General features: G+C 43.8%; 1 protein-coding gene across 1 annotated transcript in view; it reads left to right on the top strand.

The window, feature by feature from the left end:
* The first annotated feature begins 4230 nt into the window (after positions 1 to 4230).
* vwa5b1 (von Willebrand factor A domain containing 5B1) overlaps positions 4231 to 20224 on the top strand; it is a 258318-nt gene continuing 242324 nt past the window's right edge. Inside the window, 1 exon segment of the mRNA XM_078557677.1 lies at positions 4231 to 4369. Coding sequence (XP_078413803.1) covers positions 4231 to 4369 — 139 coding nt within the window.

Below are 20224 nucleotides of genomic sequence, written 5' to 3' on the forward strand. Positions count from 1 at the left end.
AGTACTCCAGCTGTGGCCTCACCAAGGTTCTATACAACACCAACATGACCTCCCTACTTTTGTAATCCATGCCTCGATTGATAAAGGCAAGTGTCCCATATGCCTTTTTCATCACCCCACTAACATGCCCCTCTGCCTTCAGAGATCTATGGACACACATGCCAAGGTCCCTTTGGTCCTCAGAACTTGCTAGTGTTATGCCATTCACTGAATACTTCCTTGTCAAATTACTCCTTCCAAAGTGTATCACCTCACACTTTTCAGGGTTAAATTCCATCTGCCACTTATCTGCCCATTTGACCATCCTGTCTATATCTTCCTGTAGTCCAAGACACTCAACTTCACTGTTAACCTGGCCAATCTTTGTGTCATCTGCAAACTTACTAATCCTACCCCCTACATAGTCATCTATGTTGTTTATGTAAATGACAAATAATAGGGGACCCAGCACAGATCCCTGTGGTACGCCACTGGACACTGGCTTCCAGTCACTAAAGCATCCTTCTGTCATCACCCTCTGCCTCCTACAACTAAGCCAATTTTGAATCGACCTTATCAAATTACCCTGTATCCCATGTGCATTTGCCTTCTTTATAAGTCTCCCATGTGGGACCTTGTCAAAGGCTTTGCTGAAATCCATATAAACTACATCAACTGCACTACCCCTCATCCACACACCTGGTAACCATCTCAAAAAATTCAATCAAATTTGTTAGGCATGACCTCCCTCTGACAAAGCCATGCTGACTATCCCTGATCAAACCTTGCCTCTCCAAGTGGAGATAGATTCTCTCCTTCAGAATTTTCTCCAATAGTTTCCCTACCACTGACGTGAGACTCACTGGTCTGTAGTTCCCTGGCTTATCTCTACAACCCTACCCACTAATACTCTGCCCCAGACAGAAAAATCCCATTCGAGAAATCTCAAAATAATTTATTACATTGGAATCAGAGAACAAATTAAGATATCTGTGAATGTTGTAATATATTGCTATCTAATCATCTGATCTATTTTGTCCTCTGTGTAACTTTACTTTTTAATAAAGTTAATTTTTAGTTTTTAACCTGATCTATATAATCTGTCAAATTTTCTACTACTGTCAATAGAAAAAGTGGGTATTGTGTACAGCCCATATCCACTGTTTACCCCAACAGCGTACGGGCTAATGTGAGGAGCCATGTTATCCCAGGCATTTGTGATCAAGTTTCAGTTTAATGGGTATGCAGGATTAGGTATAGAAATTTGTCATTTGAAAATAATTAATTGGAGGAGAATATTCATAACATTTCTTCTGTTTTGAAGTGTGAAGGAACAGGCTGTCCTAATCGCCTTTCACTTTCCTCTGAATCCTTTTACTGCTTTTGTTCATTTCATTCCTACATAATGTGGTATTATTAATCCAGTGAGACTGGTGTGTGAGTGCTCTCGCATTGTGATGTGGAGAATGGAAATAGAAGTTGTTGCAGTGGCAGGAGAGGGTCTAGGAATTCAGAACGAGAACGAGGGCTACTAGATCACATATAAACACTAAACTCAGTATCAAACGTCAAAAATAATTCAAAATAACAATACTTGTTTTTGTCATTTTTCCCACCCATGCCCCTGACCCTGTGCCGTTGCTCACATCCCCCACCCCCACCCAGCACCCCCACCCCCACCCAGCATCCCCGTCCCAATGCCAAACTCTGGCTTCCCAAACTTCTTCGTCTGAGTAATATTTTCCCACTCTACAGATTTCCATGTGGTAAAAGACCATAAACTGAATCAAAACACAAAACAGCTGATTCAAAATCCTGGAACTCCCTCCCTAACAGCACTGTGGGTGTACCTACACCACAGGGACTGCAGCGGTTCAAGAAGGCAGCTCACCACCACCTTCTCAAGGGCAACTAGGGATGGGCAATAAATGCTGGGCTTCCCACTGACACCCAAATCCCACAGATGAATAAATATAAATAATATATATCTAGAATATTTGTAGCCAACATAAAATTGCTTTACAAAATTCGTGTACAAAGAAACTCCAGCAACAATTTTGAGGAAGCTACTGTGTAGAACAAATCTTTGTTAGTTTTTGAAATGTTACCAATACAGGTCACAAGTAAGGTTCAGTGTTTACCTCCAGGGCTGTAACTTCCAATGGAGTGGCAATTGAGTCAGATTGAGTGGCAATTGAGTCAGATTGAGTGACAATTGAGTCAGATTGAGTGGCAATTGAGTCAGATTGAGTGACAATTGAGTCAGATTGAGTGACAATTGAGTCAGATTGAGTGACAATTGAGTCAGATTGAGTGGCAATTGAGTCAGATTGAGTGGTAACTGAGGCAGATTGAGTGGTAATTGAGTCAGATTGAGTGACAATTGAGTCAGATTGAGTGGTAATTGAGTCAGATTGAGTGACAATTGAGTCAGATTGAGTGGCAATTGAGTCAGATTGAGTGGTAATTGAGTCAGATTGAGTGGTAATTGAGGCAGATTGAGTGGTAATTGAGTCAGATTGAGTGGTAATTGAGGCAGATTGAGTGTTAATTGAGTCAGATTGAGTGGCAATTGAGTCAGATTGAGTGGCAATTGGGTCAGATTGAGTGGTAATTGAGTCAGATTGAGTGGTAACTGAGGCAGATTGAGTGGTAATTGAGTCAGATTGAGTGGTAATTGAGTCAGATTGAGTGGTAATTGAGGCAGATTGAGTGGTAATTGAGTCAGATTGCCATTCTGTTCGAAGGTTTGTACCTTGAAATCCAGGTACTCCTATCTCGCCTGACCTTCCGACTCAGGCCAGGTGAGATCTGGGCAGTGCAGGTCCCCAGGGCCCAGCGTCGAGGGCTGCAGAGTTGCAGTAAGTAAGCCACATCCTCTTTTTTAAGCTCATAAACTGCCATACACCGTGTAAGTTTAAAGGCCCAGCACAGTTTAGAAGGTGAGTATAGAAAGTAAAGGGGTTAGGATTGGGTGGGGAAGAGGGAGGTGTTGGGAAGGCCGGGCCTTTGTGAGGGGGGGTGGGAATGTCATGCCGGGTTGGGCCTTGAGGGGCGTTGTCAGATCGGGCCTTGGGTAACGGGGGTGTCAGGTAAGGTCGGGTCTTGGGGGGGTGGGGGTGAGAGTCGGGCTTGGCAGTGGCAGGGGGTGCTGGGGGGGGCGGTGGAGGTCGGCAGACAGGTCTGGTGGGGGCCTTGTGACTGGGGGTGGGGGAAGAGTCCAATGGGAGTGGAGATTCCTGTGGGAGGAATCCTCTGGGTTGGGGAGTTCATGTTGGGAGTGCATACTTGAGGGTGGGGGATATTCTGTGGGGGTGTCCACATGGGGCGGCAGTCATGGGAGGTCGGGGGGTGTTCCCTGGGGGTTTGGGGGTGTGGGGGAGTCCCATGGGGGCTGGGTTGCCTGGGGGTGGGGGAGCCCGGTGGGACAGGGGTAGTTGGAGAGGGGGTGTGGGAGTCCTTTGGGGGGCTGGGGTGTAGTCAGGGTGTGGAGGTGGGGGTGATTCTTCCTGGGGTTCGGGAGTTGGAGGGAGTCCTGTGGGGGGCCAGTGTGGGACTGTGCAATAGATACCCAGAGGTTAGAATTGGTTTTAATTATTCTAACTTTTGTAACTATTGATGTAACCCAGTCAGAACCATCTAAAGTTTGCGATTTGAATGACATTTTCAGATGGTTTCCAATGAAGGGCTTTGGCCCAGGGGAAATTTGCACTTCCCAGGCAATTGCCATGCAAACCTTACCTGGGAGTGTCTGGTGGTGGAGGGCTGTGGGTGGGAGGTGCTTTTCCCCAGCTCATCTTTGGAGTAACCCCCAATTACATCGCCCTGCAGCTCGGAAGTTATGGCCCCAGTAATCGAACAGAAAGTAGTGTTTGAAAAAAAGTTCGCTTATTCAATAGTGTTTTAAGGTTTTATCCAAATAAAAATTAAGGATTATTTTACGAGAGTTAATTATGTCTAAAAATTAAAGTAGTAGCACACATTGTGATTCTAATCAGGGGCAGCTGTTTTGTGTTTGATCATCAATTCATTTTCTATGAAGGATAAAATGACAAGTACTCAGCTGGTTGTCCAGCAGATTGTGTGGGTGGTTTAATATTTGTCGAAATGATGCAGATTTTTTTTTTACAGATTTTCTTTTCCCTATCAGGTTATAGCCAGTTAAGCAGCTTTGGACATTGCTGGTTATATACATCAAAACGCCTGTGTGTGTGTGTGTGTACACACACTAAAGAAACATACTCCAACAAAATGCCAGGGCTTATCAACCGACACAACAACCTCAATCTGCCCTTAAGTGCATCTGAAGTCATATCGTGTATGATGGGCTACAGCCTGGGGATGTCAGCATCTTTAACTTATACCAACATGGAGGATCATCCTGTTGAAGGTACGTAGTCATTAACTGCAGAATGTATGAAAGAGATTTTGGTTTATATAGAATTAGACACGCTGCTACTTACAATTTATTTGACAGACCATGAGCTCGGAAATGCAGCATGTAGCTGATAAAATCAGCATTGACTTTTTGTCCCACAATAGTGAGCATGTGAAGCAGATACCTTTAGGAGATACTTGAGAGAAGGGCTGAGTTTTGATGCTGCTGCTCATCATACTTCCCCAAATCCTGAAGCTCTACTTCTCCACTCTGCCGATGCCTGATGCTCTGTCTTTTCCCAACTACGTACAATGTGCTATTCTGCTCCTTCTCACCCACATCCCCAACAATGGAGAAAATAAGCAGCGGATACAGTAACAAGCTGGTGCTATAGTCAAGCTGAATGCTGCTCACTGGCACTTTAAAGGGTTAAAGTTAGAGGCCTAAATGCTTGAATTGTTACGGAGTGGAACATCTGCTGACTGCTACCAATTTGTTGTTTCACTAGCTGATTACTTCTTCCAACATCTGGTGGGCAAAGATAGAAGATTAAGGAATGGTGGGGGGTAAGCAGCAGCAGAAGGTTGGGGTGGTCTGATGGTGGACCACAGATCATGAATTCACCAATAGGAACACTGGGATGTGAAGCAGACCTTTCAGCACTTGCATAAAATTCAAACACGGGACCAGCAGTGAATAGAATAAAGCAGAGAAAGAAACAAAAATCTCAACAAGATATTTGCAATTTTAGGAGAGTGTCATGTGCCATGATGGCAGGAAATAAGAAGACATTCCGGTGGGAATGGATTCATTATTAACTTTGGAGGAACAGATTCCAATTGGAGCAGATTTCCAGCAAAAATAAGTGAGATTTGGGTTTGATAAGACATGGCCCTGGTGAAGGGACCTGGAGAAGACAGAATTTGAGGAATGGAGATGATTGTGACTTTTATATTTTATTTAAATTCTTCTGGAAGTAAAAAAGGGCATAAAATGGATCCGTCCGAGCTAAATTGCAATCATTCAAATAATGTGTTTAGGTTCGAATGACATTATGATGTCACTTGGGCAGAATCTGGTGCCTGCCTCTATTCAACCAATGAAATCCTTACCCAATAGAACGGAAACTTGCTGCATTGACCCAGTGATTGATTCATCTGGTCAGGGGGTGGCAACCCCCGTGTAGCCAGGGGGCGGTACCCCCCGTGTGGCCAGGGGGCGGTACCCCCCGTGTGGCCAGGGGGCGGTACCCCCCGTGTGGCCGGGGGGGTGGTGCCCCCCCCCCCCCCCCACCCACCCGCGTTGTCAGATTACTGCCCAGGTGACCAAGTCATCTCCATAAATCTTCAATCTTGTCAGTTTCTCCCTAGGTTTGGTTGATCTAAATCACTAAGAAACAAGGATGGTTTTGAACAGCAGCGGGAGAAGCTGATGATGGGGTATTAAGGATGAAATGTTGCTCTCATCGCGCTGTTAGATGAAGGCTGGAATCTTCTAGTTCTTCCAGCAATGGGAAGCTTGGCCGATGGGGGAATCTTTATTTGGCAAGAGGCCAAAAATCAGTTTCCTGATGGTGGGATGAACTTTTAGAATTATGGGTAGAATCTTCCGGTTGGCGAGTGGGGACAGGCCCTCCACGCCGATGTGTAGAGTGATGTGCGGTGATGTTGGGCGTGTGCCCCGATGTCACCGTGCGTCATTCTGATCTTCAATTCGGCGGGTGCACAGCGGAGTCGCCTGCGTACCCGCCAAACTGTCAAAGGCCTGAGAAGGCCGTTAATAATCTAACTGAAATAGTTGTCTGGCCTGCCCGTCTAACCTTGTGGATGGCGGCAGGTGAAGAGCCCAGGCGGCCTTCGCATTTTTCACGGAACCTCATCCACGGACGGGACGAGGTTTCATGAAGGGTTTATAACTTTAATAAAAATTTTTATTAAAATTTATTGACATGTCCCAGCTCATGTGACACTGTCACACGAGGGGACATGTCTGAATGATTTTTAAAATTCTATTTTTCAAGTTTTCATAATGAAATTAAGCTCCGTGCCTCAGGGAGATTTCTGCGCTCTCCCATGTGCATGTCCGAAAGACTCTCCCTCCTCCCCCCTCCCACACAGGGAGCGCTGAGCGTTTCCAGGTGTGTATCACACTGGGCAGGCCTTCATTGGCCCCCCATGTAAAATGGCGGCGCACCTGCACCCGCTCCTTCCCAGCCTGCCCGATGGGGAGTAAACTCTCCTCTATGTTCTTGGGACTTTGTTTGTTGGGAAATCCTTTCACATGTATTAGCATATCATGCATACTCAATAAAAGGCCACCTTGCTGGAATTAATTTAACCCTCCAAATTAAGTTCTCTGCCAGCAAGATTTTTTTGTGTTCACATTTACAACTGCACATCAAGCGGTGTGCACCTCGTGAGGTAGACTTCTTCCTGGACTTTGGAATAACTAGCCACTGCTTTGTTCTTCTCAGTGACTGCTCGCAAATGTCGGCCTCTTGATTGAGATCGGGTACTTGTAGGCCAAGCTGCACAAAGGCTGGACAAGGGAGGCAAGGTTAGTGGGGAAGGATGGGAGGGTGTCCAGTGAAGGAAGCCAGGCTGTCCAGGGCAGTTTAGAAGGGTAAGCATGTCACACATGCCTTGGTCCCATTGAAGGACTGTGGATGGCCTCTCTCTGGGCAGTGGGTGTCATAGAGAGATGGGTCTAAATGGCGTGGTCTGTGAGTTCAAGAATTTAGTCCTAAATGTTTGAATGAGGGTAGTGGAAAGCGGAGGGTACAGCCACAGTCAGAGGGTGAGTTGGATCAGGTGGGGTTAGGGTTAGGGTTAGTGCAAGGCTCATGCGTGGGTAGCGATGGTCTCATGGTGGGTTGGGGGTCACAGAAAATCAGGTACAGCTGGCCTCAAGAACGGGAAGGGTCAGAGTCAGGAGGAGCATGAGCACGACAATAATTATGGGATCAGGGGGAGAACAGGAATGTCCACATAAATGATAATAGGGACCAGGGTAACCAGGGGAGACTGAATGGTTACAGGGGGGAGAGGAACGACAAGGCAGTGATTGTGAAGGAGGATGGGGGCAACTTGGTGGGTAACAAGGGGAGGTTAGAAGGTGCTTGATGCATTGGCAAACCTCACACGCATCATGCTGAAGCTGTCAAGATTTGTGAAACCTCTCGAGCATTCAAAATGGGAAGCATCTCTTTTTGGGTGGGAGGAGTTAATGAATCGTTCTTTGGGCTGAGCAAAGGGACATCCTATTAATGATTAGCCCACTCCATGGAGAACCAGGCTCAGCTGAAATCTCCTCTCAAGGTTCCAACACCAAATAAATCAGCATTGCTCCGTGCCTAATGAATCACATTCCAGTGAAAACCCATCAAGGTCTGGAGCTGCCGTACATTGTTTGCTGATTGGCATCTGCTACTGTCAGAGGCAGGGAGTGAGGAAGAACGGGACAGTGGGAGGGAGGTGGATTCCTCCTAGCGTCCTGGATGGTGGACAGCCTCAAAGTCCTGACTCCAAAGCTCTATTCCAAGGGGAAGACCCATCATCTGTGGTTAACTAAAAAAGTTTAAGGTAGCATCAAACTTAAAGAAAAAGTATATCATTGTACAAGAATGGGTGCAGATCAAGAGATAGGACAGAATATAAAAAGCAGCAAAGAATGCCTAAAAGATTAATAAGGAGGCAAAATTAGAGTACAGGAGAAAGCTAGCTAGAAACATCAAGACAGATAATAAGAGTTTCCATAGATATTTGAAAAAGAAAAGAGTTAACAAAGTAAGCGTTGGCCCAATAGAAAGTGAGTCTCGGGAATGAATAATGGAAAATAAGGAGATGGCAGATGAATTGAACAGATATTTTGCTTTGGTCTTCACTATGGAGGATACAAGTAACATCTCAGAAATAGCTGTAAATCAGGAAATGGAAAGGAGGGAGGAACTTGGGAAAATTACATCGTCATGAGTCTTGCTGGAAAAAGAGACATGTCGAAGCTTTTTGACTTCCACTCACCAGGAAATCAATCTAAGGGGAAAACAACAATTTATATTGTATGAGAAGAGAGTGCTGATTGGTTAGCAAGTGAACTCTGATTGGTAGCGGCGTTGACATGGAGAATGCACCAGCAATGGTGACTGGCAATTACCTGTCAAGCATTGTTTGAAATTTAGACCAGGCAGCTTGACCCTGATTAGCCAAGGCATTGCCCTAAAAATGAGTCAGTGAATGGCTGTCACTTATTTTGTTTATTTGAAACAGGTGCAATGTGTGTACCTGTTCTGTCTGCAAAGAACAGAGCCCTGTGTATTCATATATGTAGCTTCCAGTACATGTAAATGCATCACACTGTGAGTCTGACTGACAATTTTAAAATGACAATAATCATAGAGCCATAGAACATTTATAGTGAGAAAGAGGCCATTCAGCCCATTGTGTCTGCACCGGCCGAAAGGAGAAAAAAAACTAGCTGTTCATTTTAATCCCCCTTTCCAGCACCTGGTCTGTAACCTTGCAGGTTACAGCACTTCAGAAGCAGATCCAGGTACCTTATAAATGGGTTTAGCTTTTCAGTCTCAACAACCAACTTAACCTTACCTGGGCCTTCCCACTCTTTCTGTCATTCTCTTTTGCAATATACCATGTCCCCTGGATTAAACTATATTTCTGATGGCCTCATTCGGTGCCGTAAGGCTCACCGAGTTTTCCCTGAAACTTCAGCCTTGGTAAATGCCCTTCTCCCTGAATGCAGGGCACTCAAATGCTCAGAGAAAAGTTGAACTAATTGTAGTTCCTTCCAAGGCCAGTGGATGATCCCACATCACTGAAGGTATTTTTAGATTTGTCCCATAAATTAATTGAGAGGGAATGAGTCCCCAACCATTTGAAGTGAATTCTTTGAATTTTTGCCAGGGCAGATGTCAGCTTCCAGCTCGGGTGGTCAGCTGAGAGTTTGTGAAGTATCTCATCAATTACTGTGTAATTTCTTTCACAAACCCCATTACTAAAGGGACTTTTTCTACTGCTGTTTCCATTACTGTGATGTTTACAGTTTCACACATACTTTTATATTCATTGTTGGCAAATTCCTCCCCATTGTCAGTTAGGAATTTAGCCAGTGCTCCCTCTCCAGTTTGTATTCATTTTTCCATCATCTTGTTTGTAATTAGCTTTTTGTCTTTACTATGGGCAGAACCTCTCACTGAGTGGGTGGGCACACGCCTGACCCGTTCGAGCGTAAAATAAGGCATGATGATGTCGGGCGAGTGTCCTGACATCATTGGCGCTTGCGCAATATTTCGGTCGGCAGGCATGTGTTAAACTCGGAAGCGTGCCCGCCAACAATTAAGAGGACAATTAAGCCCATTAATGGCGCAATTAGAGGTTTTTCGTTGCCTGTCCAACATTATGTTGGCAGGCGGGTGAGTCGGCCAGGCAGCCTTTGCATTTTTCATGAAACCTCACCTGCAGGCAGGATGAGGTTTCCGTGATAAATTCAAATTAAAATAAATTTCTGTGGAGAACATGTTCATTTCCTGCATTTTCAGGTGACTGATTGTGAAGCTTGAACACTATTTCCCAGTTTCTGTGACCTTTATTTTAGATTGTTCAGTTCTTCAGCTCCCCGAGGCAGCCCTCTGCCTATAGGGAGCTTCCTGTGAGCACTTGCCCGCACCCGCGTTGACCTCAGCGCTCTCCCTACTCCTGCCCCCACCCTGGCAGCGCTGAGCTTTTCAGTGTACCTTTCACGCTAGCTGACCATCAATTAGTGTGCCAGGGTGAAATCGCGGTCAGGGGCCAATCGCGGTCAGTGGTCTGTTTCCCAGCTGATCCTGGGCCCGCTGATTGTGCCCCCCCTGCCGAGTTCTGCCCTGTATATTACTGTTGCCTGACTGAATTTAGTTGCCATGTCTATGAAGTGTGAGGAAAAGTGTTTTTGTCCTTATCCCATACCTTGAAGCACATTGCCACAATTTCATTAAAGCCTCTTGCTAATGAGAGACTCATTATGTGCCATGATGGTGTCTTCCTACGTTTTTTTTACATATATCCCATTTTTCACTGATCTCTTCTATAAGTTTAGTATATTCAACGTCCATTACCCCTGCATCCTTTAGTAGAATTTTTAACCAATGACAAGATAGATGGGCAAACTGCCAATGTAGTTTTAAAACAATTTGCATTTTGTCTTTTTAAATTTTAAACTGATAAAGTGCCACATCAAAGGTAATTGTAGAAAATAAAAGCTCACGGTGTAGGGGGTAACGTATTGGCATGGATAGAAGATTGGCTAGCTAACAGGAAGCAGAGAGTCAGCATAAATAGATCCTTTTTGTGGTTGGCTGGATGTGATGAGTGGTGTGCCACAAGGATCAGTGCTGGGGTCTCAACTTTTTACAATTTATATAAATGATTTGGATGAAGGGACCAAAGGAATGGTGACTAAATTTGCTGATGACACAAAGATAGGTAGGAAAGTAAATTGTGAACAGGATGTAGGGAGGCTGAAAAGTGGCAGAGATAGGTTAAGTGAGTGGGCAAAGATCTGGCAAATGGAGTATAATGTAAGCAAATGTGAAATTGCACACTTTGACAAGAAGAATAAAAAAGAAGCTTATTATCTAAATGGTGAGAGATTGCAGAGCTCTGAGATTCAGAGGGATCTAGGTGTCCTGGTGCATGAATCACAAAAGGTTAGTCTGCAGGTACAGCAGGTAATTAGGAAAACTAATAGAATGTAATCATTTATGGTGAGGGGGAATTGATTACAAAAGTAGGGAGGTTATGTTTCAGTTATACAGGGCATTGGTCAGACCACATCAGGAGTATTGTGTATAGTACTGGCCTCCTTATTTAAGGAAAGGTGTAAATATGTTAGAAGCAGTTCAGAGAAGATTTACCAGACTAATACCAGGAATGGGTGGGTTGCCTTATGAGGAAAGGTTGGACAGGTTAGGCTTGTATCCACTGGAATTTAGAAGTGTAAGAGGTGACTTAATTGAAACCTTTAAGATCCTGAGGGGTCTTGACAGGGTGGATGTGGAGAGGATGTTTCCTCTTGTGGGAGAATCTAGAACTAGGGGTCACTGTTTAAAAATACGGGGTTGTTCATTTAAGACAGAGATGGAGAATTTTTTTCTCTCAGAGGGTTGTGAGTCTTCAGGATTCTCTTCCTCAAAAGGCAGTGGAAGCAGAGCTTTTGAATATTTTTAAGGCAGAGCTAGTTAGATGGGGTGTGGGGGGGGTGGGGGGGCGGTGAAAGGTTATCAGGGATAGGCAGGAATGTGGGGATAAGGTTACAGGCAGAGCAGGCTCGAGGGGCTGAGTGGCCTACCCCTGCTCCTAATTCATATGTTTATAACTCCTACCTTCTGATGTCATCAACACTTACTTAACATCGTGATTAGTTCTTGTTGTTAATCTTATCTTATCTAACATCGTTAGGCCTTGTTAAGGGGATACAATAATCTACCAATTGTGTAAACTGTAAATCTACAGATTTCCCAATAACAATTGCCTTTTCGTGTTGCACCTCTAACTTTATTTGAGCCTTTTTCATAGGCAGCTTCCTCAACAGGAAGGGAAAGGGGGTAAAAGGACAAAAGACAAGGGCTGGAGTTTTCCAGGCTCTCAGGCCAGCAGGTTCTTCCGGTCCCACCGACGTGAATGGAGATTTCAATGGCTCACTGGCTCCGCTGCTTGGGAACCTGCTGCTGGGGGTGGGGGTGGGGGAGGGGGGGGTTTGGAAAATTCTGGCCAAGGTCTGTGAGAGGGTGGAAGGCAGCAGAGATTATGTGACAAAAGCAAGATTGTGCAAGGCAAAGGAAGAAGGTAACGGGACAAGCAAAGAAATAAAAGATGGATCGGGGTACGTGTAAATGGAAAAATCAGAAAAATTACCAACAGCTGCCATCTGAAAAATGAGAGCAAATTATGACCAGATTGAAGAGTTGAGTTTTCAGCCAAGGAAAAGGCCAAAATCTGCATTGTGGATGTGACTGAGTTTTGTCAGTATGAATTACGCTGTGACCCTTACAGTCTGACAGCACTTAGTTGGGCCACTGAGTTCAAAGAGAAGAGAAATCTGAGTAGCTAAATGGTAATGCCAATCAGAACAGTTAAAAATTCCAGCTTTCAAAGCCTGTTTAATGGATTCTAACAGCCTATTCCTCGAGTGCAGCAGCCTTCTATAATGCATATTTTCATTAGAAATATGTGCATGGTAAAGTATTTCCTTTTAGTATGAAGACATCCTGCTATTGACTGGAAAACTGGAAGGCTGCTGTTTTCTGTCGATTTTCAGTTTACTTTGAATGTATTATTTGCAGTTAATAACTCCACCCACAATGCTCAGTACACCTATAGCTGACCTTTATTCATTACCCTCTTAAATTAACTGCGCAATGTGTAGGAGAGATTATCAGTGCATGGCAGCACTGCAGAGAATTCCATCAGGAATGAGCGCATTGATCACAGGAATTTCAGTTAGGTTCCATCTGAGCTGCCCCAGCTGTCAAACTGAAGCAGCAACAAAAACCCTCCCTATTTGCAGCATTTGCTCTCATTGAATTAACAGTGAAGACAGGCAGAAAGCAAGGAATTATTTCAGGATGAATTTCAAGGAGAAGCTTCGAGTGGAGCAGAAACATCAGCATGCGGGACTGATTGGGTTAAATGACCTCTTTCTGTGCTGTATTCTTATGTAAATCTATGTAATTTTAACCCCTAAAAATTTGAGTTGGGGTCAGGTGAGATGTTAAAATTTTAAAATGACCCCAACCAGCCTTCGACCCACCCACTCCTGGGTTTAAAGGAAGTGGACAAGGAGAGCCAATCCACTCCCAGGGCTGGGTCAGTAATTTAAATGATGCTGGCAGCTTCTATTTTAAGTTGTTTTACAGGTTTTACCTGGATTCCCAGACCTTGAGTAATGCAGGGGCTGAAGACAACAACAGGGAAAGGGTTAGTGTCTTTACGGTACTGCTCGTGGGTCAGGAGGAGCAAGGGTACTTTCCCTTCACACCATCTGCCCCCCACCCTCAAGCTCTTAGTCCCAGGACCAGATAACCCCTGGGGTCAGATCACTCTGGGGGTTTTTTTCATTCATGGTATGTAGGTGTCGCTGGCTAGGCCAGCATTTATTTCCCATCACGAATTACAGGCACTTGATAACAGAATTGCAGCTTTCATTCATTCCTACTTAATTTGGCTTGACTAAACCATCTTTAAAAGAACATTGGGCAGAATCTTCGGCTCGGTGAGTGGGGGCTGGGTTGGCTCGCCGAGGTGTAAAATGACGCGGGTGATACCGGGCGTGCGTCCCAACGTCACCACATGTCATTTAGATTTTCAGATCCTATTTAATGATTTTACGGGTGAAATTGTTTCTGTTGATTAATTTTTCAAAGGGAGTCAACACCTACCTTTCTGCTAAAATTGTCAACGGGAGTAGTGACTGAATTGGGGATAGCCCAAAACTAAATTTCTCCAGTATAATCTTAAAGAATCTGCCCTACAAATTCACTTGGCCAGCCAGTTCTGGTGGTAAAGGTGAACTTGAAACCTTGTGGGTGTTATCAAAGAAACCTGTCCCCTGTGATTACAGCCACTCCAGAAGCTTGAACCTGCTCATGAACTTCACCAGCTTTTCCATCATTACTTTACATAGACACTAAGCAACAGAATGGGCTGGAAATAGAAGCTGCTGATCTCTCTAGCTCACAAAGCAGTACTTGTAGGGTTAACCAAGAGAACCATTAGCTGCATTAGTGAGGCTCAGTAAACTATCAAGAAGCAAAAAATCCTTTTCTCATCAATTCAAATACAATTGTTGACTTTTAAAGGCGGAGATTACATTTAGTGCCTCCCGATCCAAATTTAACATCAACAGGTCAAGATATCAGAGAGCCCCTTGGAATCCCCTGTATTGAACCTGATTTTGAAAAGTAGAGATTTGTAGAGATTTCTCAGTTCTTGGTTAATCCCACCCCCATGCCTCCAGCCCACATCTGTCTGCCTTGGCTCAGGGTGTCGCAATGTCTTTGATTCAGAAAGTCATGGTTTCAAACCCCATTCCAGAGACTTGAACATGTAACATAGACTGAAAGTACTGTGGGATTAAAAACAGAAAATGCTGGAAATATCAACAAGTCTGGTGAAATCTGTGGAGAGCAAAACGTTTCAGGTGATGACCTTTTGTTATAACTGAGGGGACATTGCCTAGCTGGAGTGCTTTCTGCTGGAGATGCTAGACCAAGCCCATTCTGTCTGAGAGCATAAAAGATTCCCTGGTACTATTTAAAGAAGAGCAGGAGAATTCTCCCAGTACCCTGCAACATTACCCTTCAACCATCATCACTAAAACAGATGATGTTTTGCTTTTTGTTATGCCCAGTGTGAATGCTACACTTTCCAACAGGAACCATTGTAATTAGAATTCAAAAATACTTCAATGGTTATTTTGTGAGGTCATGAAAGCTTAATGCTGAAACCTGAATAGTGTTGGGCAGAATTTTCTGGATATTCCCTGCTGGAATGGCTAGGCCATTTTCAGATCAGGAACCCAGCTTCTTAATGGGTGGGACTATTGTGAGGCTTTTTGCCATTAACATCCTGCCTCGTGGTTCCCTGGCCAATTAGGAACGACGGACAGGCTGACGTATCCATTCTGCCAAAGGAAGTTTCTAATTAAAGGGACCATGGCATGGATTAGAAGGGCTCAATTGGACTTGGAATTTTGAAGCTGCAGCAAAAACAGGAATAGAAAGGAGACCTGGGAAGGCTGTTCCTCCAGTCTCTTCCTCTCTTAACTGTAAGTTTTGCTGCAAGATCTCAGAGGCTGCAGTGAAGTGAACTCTCCCAAGAGCAGGAGGAAGCGCATGCCTCTCTACCCAAGCAGATGTGAATGGAAGTGGCCAAAGAAGTCAGCAGCAGGAGTATGGCCCCTATAAAATGGAGACAGTGCAGCAAGGGGATCCAGAGCCTCAGGAGGGCCGGGAAGGTGAGTGGCAGCACACTGGCCAGCACCCACTTTCTGACTTTCCCCTAAGAATGTAAGAACATAAGAAATAAGAACAGCAGTAGGCCATTTGGCGCATTGAGCCTGTTCCGTCATTCAATAAAGTCATGGATAAGATGATTGTGGCCTTAACTTCATTTTTCTGCCTGTGCTCCATGATCCTTGACTCCCTTGTAGATCAAAAATCTGTCTAACTCGACCCTAAACATAATCAATGATCCAACATCTACTGGTCTCTGTGGAAGAGAATTCCAAAGATTAATGACCCTCCTATCTCCGTCTTAAATGGACACCCTATATTTTTAAACTGTCTCCCTTTGACCTAGGTTCCCCCATGAGAGGAAACATCCTCCTTGCATCCAACTGTCAAGTCCCCTCAGAATCTATGTTTCAATAAGATCATCGCTCATTCTCCAAAACTCTGAGTACAAACCCAACCTTTCCTCATAAGACAAACCGCTCATCCCAGAAATCAGCTTAGTGAACCTTCTCTGAAGCACCCTCAATGCAAGAATGCCCCTCTTTAAATAGGGAGACCAAAACTGTACACAGTACTCTAGGTATGATCTCATCGATGCCCTGTAACAGTTGTAGCAAGACTTCCCTACTTTAATACTCCATCCCTCTTGCAATAAAGGATAACATTCAATTTGCCTTCCTAATTACTTGCTGTACCTGCAAGTAACTTTTTGTGATTCATGTACAAGGACACCCAGATCCCTCTGTACTGCAGCATTCTGCAGTCTCTCTCCATTGAAATAATACTCTTTCTGCCAAAGTGGACAAGTTCACATTTTCCACATTATACTCCATCTGCCAAATATTTGCCTACTCAATCCACCTATCTATGTGCCTTTGCAGACTCTTTGTGTCCTTCTCACAACTTGCTTTCTTATTTATTTTTGTACAGTTTGCAAATTTGGCAACAATAAACTCAGTCCCTTAATCCAAGTCATCAATATAGGTCATAAGTAGTTAAGGCCCCAGCACTGATCCCTGTGGCACTCCACTAGTTACAGTTTGTCAACCTGAAAATGACCCATTTATCCCAGCTCTGTTTCTTGTCAGTTAGCCAATCCTCTACCTGTGCTAATATATCACCTCCCAACAACATGTGCTCTTATCTTGTGTTGTAACCTTGTTATATATTGTTGTAATATCTAAAGAGCTAGGAACTAATTGTTACATGTAAGTGTTCCAGGGGTGACATTTCACAGCTGCCCTAGGCAGCCATATGATGTGTAACAGAACCAGTCCAAACTGGTCCTTTTTAGCACAAGGCAGCATGGCAAATATTAAACCGAGAGTACTCGTCTTTCCAAGCTTAAAGTCTGATCCTTACCAACATCAGGGATCCAAAAGACAAGAACACATGGCACGGTGGTAGTTAGTGTCTAGGAGAACCCTAAAGCATTTCAAATTAATTTATTGCTGATTTTAAAAATGAAACTAAATTAGTGCCAGAAGCAAATCTGAGTGAACCGTGCAAAAATGAAAATCAAAATGTTGACTGGCACAGGAATGAATCCATAGCTACAGCCCATAATTTACTGGGAAGCTGATGATGTTGTAGAGGCATTTGTGAAGTTTAAAGAAAGGTGTAGATTGATATTCAGTAGTTTCCTAAAAGGCACTAGCAATGAAGTGAGGGTCAGCTATGTCCTTCTGTGGCAGGAATCATATAGGATTAAATGTCTTTAACAGCTGGGAGCTTACAGAAAAGGGCAGCAAAGATCCAGACAACATTGTTGAAAGATTCAGCACCCATCCTCAGCCAAACTGGAATCTTCAGATCTACAGGTATGAATTTCAAGGCCTCAAACAGGAATTGGGCAAACGGATTGATAACTTTGTAACAAGATTAAAAAATGCAGCTAGAAGATGTAAGTTTAAGGACACAGATGAAAGGCTGATCAACTAATCAGGGGTTCTTCACACCCTGATGAAGCCTCGAGCAAACAGATGAAGACACTGACTGCCCAAATGGCTAGCCTTCAGTTAAACCTGGAGAAAGGCAGCAATGCAGCAGACAAAAGAATGTAGACCAAACAGAGAGAAAGCCGCGCAGGAGCTGTGGATGACCAAATGAACTCGGAGACAGATGGAACTATCCCCATATGGATTAACCTGCAGAACTTGTGGAAAGGCCAATCTTTGGGAAAAGATGTGCAGAATAAAGGGAGAAGGTGGTAGAGGAGGCACCAGAGCCAGAGGAACAGGGCAAATGGACAAGGAAAGAAACCAAAATATCCACATCCTGGAAGATGACAGTGAGTCTGAGAACACGATAGATGTAGGAACCATAATGCTGCATGAAATGCTGGATTTGATGGTACCCAGAGAAAAGAAATTTACACAACAGTTCAGCTCAGGAAGAAGTGAGAGAAAAGCCTACAACCATAAATCTGCTGGTGAAGATTGATACCAGAATACAGGTACCTCACCTCGCTCAGACTTAACCAGAAGATCTTTCTGGGAAATTTGGGAGGAAATGGTTATCCAAAGAAAGGTGCTCTGAAACCGAGCAGGGTCATGCTAACAGCACACAGGGGAACTGAGATTCAGCAGCTCAGAACAACCCAACTCAGAGGGACACATAAAGGCAATGATGTTAACTGTACATTCTACATCACTGAAACAGATGGTCCTGCTATCCTGGGGTTGAGCTGTTGTGAGGAGCTGCAGATTATCTCATTAAATCATGAGGTAACAGAGGTGATACTGAAGGTTGAAGAGAACACATCCATTAAACAATCATACCCAAAACGATGCAGGAAGAACTTCAGAAGATACATGAATGCCCCATGGCAATGGAGAGGTGTGAGCTCAGAGCCAGATCAGCTGTGTGCTGGATAGGCATCGACAAAGACATTGAAAATATGGTGCCTACATATAATGTATGCCAGAAGTACAGAAACACACAGCAGATTGAGGAGATGATAGTTACTGAAGTACCACGAGACCATGTCATACTATGGAAGCCGATTTATTCACACACAGTCAAGAATGGGATCTTATAATTGCCAACTACTATTCAAAGTTTCCTTTTATCTGGAGAATGAAAGACTTGACAGCCACAACAATCCTCTCAACCATATGAGCTCTGTTTGCTGAGCAATGGATTCCTGAAAGATTGGTATGTGACAATGGCATCCAGTTCACATCCAGGGAAGTTAAGGAATTTGCTGAACAGAATGGGTTCATCATCATCACCTCCTTGCCACATTATCCCCAAGGACATGGGTTTATAGAAAGACACGTCCAGACGGTCAAAAGAGCTCTTGGGAAATGCCGAGAGACAAAGGAAGAGCCAAACCTGGCCTTATTATCACCTTGATCCACATCTCTCAAGGCTGACATGAAATCACCTGCAGAGTTACTGAATGGAAGAAAATATAAGAGTACTCTGCCAAGCAAAATACATCCTCCAAGTGACCAGGAGGAAGTGAGACAACAACTCACTGAAGAACAGGAAAGAAGAGGTCAGCAATTCAACAAACATCCTAAATCCCTACCTGAGCTGTTCAAAGGACAAAGTCTACATGTACAGGATCCAATCATGAACACTAGGAGCCTGACAAAAGTAGTTGCTGAAGCTGAGGTCATACATGATTGAAACCGAAACCGGGAAACAAATGAGAAGAAACAGAGTGCATGTTCGACTTACATCAAAGCTGGAGAAACAGAAAAGACCATTGATAACACTGGAAACATCAATATCCAGGGAGAGAACATTAACATCACCAGGAAATGGCAAAACATCAGCAACAGCAAGTGTGATTCCTGCAACACCAGGGACCACACACACACACACACATCGCCTGAGCAGTGTGCCAATCCACCACTCAAAGCAATGAATGCAAATCTACAAGATGGAGGCACAGCATCTTACCACCTCAGTGATCCCGTGAATAATATTTTCAGAAAAGCATACACGTTAAAATACTCCTAAGAAGGTGTTCAGTTTATACCCAGAAGTCAATTGATAATTTCTTTAGTTTACAAAAGATAATGACTGGAGCAGCTCCATTAATTGATTGTGTTTTAAAGAAAGAGGAATGTTGTATATTATATTATCTATAAAGAGCTAGGTACTAATTAGCTAGGAGCTAATATTTATGTGTAAGTGTTTCAGGGGGGCACATTTCATGGCTGCACTGGAGAGTGAAGTGATAAGTCAAGTCCAAACTGATCCTTTTTGTACAAGGCAGCATGGCAAATATTAAACACAAAGAGCTCTCATCTTTCCAAGCTAAAGTATGATTATTACCAACATCGAGGATCCAAATGACAAGAAGAACACAAAGCAAACCTATTATGTGATAACTTACCGAATACCTTTTGGAAATCCAAATACGGCTATTGGCTCTCCTTTATCCACCCTGCTTGTTACATCCTCAAGGAACTCTAATAAATTTATCAAACACGATTTCCCTTTCAAAAACCATGTTGACTCAGCCTGATTGTGATATGATTTTCTAAATGTACTTGCTTAATAATGGATTGTAATATTTCCCCAATGACAGATAACTGGCCTGTAGTTTCCTGCTTTCTGTCTCCCTCCTGTTTTGAATAGAGGTCTCACATGTGGGGGTTCAGACCAGCAGAATGTGGGGGCTCTGCCGTTTTCCAATCCACTGGGACCTTAGCAGAATCTAGAGAATTTTGGAAGATTACAATGCATTCATTTCCTTTAATCCTAACCCTAGGATGTAGGCCATCAGGCCCAATATTGTTAAATTTGATTCTATTGTCAATTCTTTAGCATGTTATAAAACATAAGCACCTCTTAATACTGCATGCACTCCCACTGCAAATAAGTAATCGTCATGGCTCATTTCCAAA

The sequence above is a fragment of the Cetorhinus maximus genome, chromosome 15, assembly GCF_964194155.1.
Source record: "Cetorhinus maximus chromosome 15, sCetMax3.hap1.1, whole genome shotgun sequence".
Classification (NCBI taxonomy): Eukaryota; Metazoa; Chordata; class Chondrichthyes; order Lamniformes; family Cetorhinidae; genus Cetorhinus; species Cetorhinus maximus.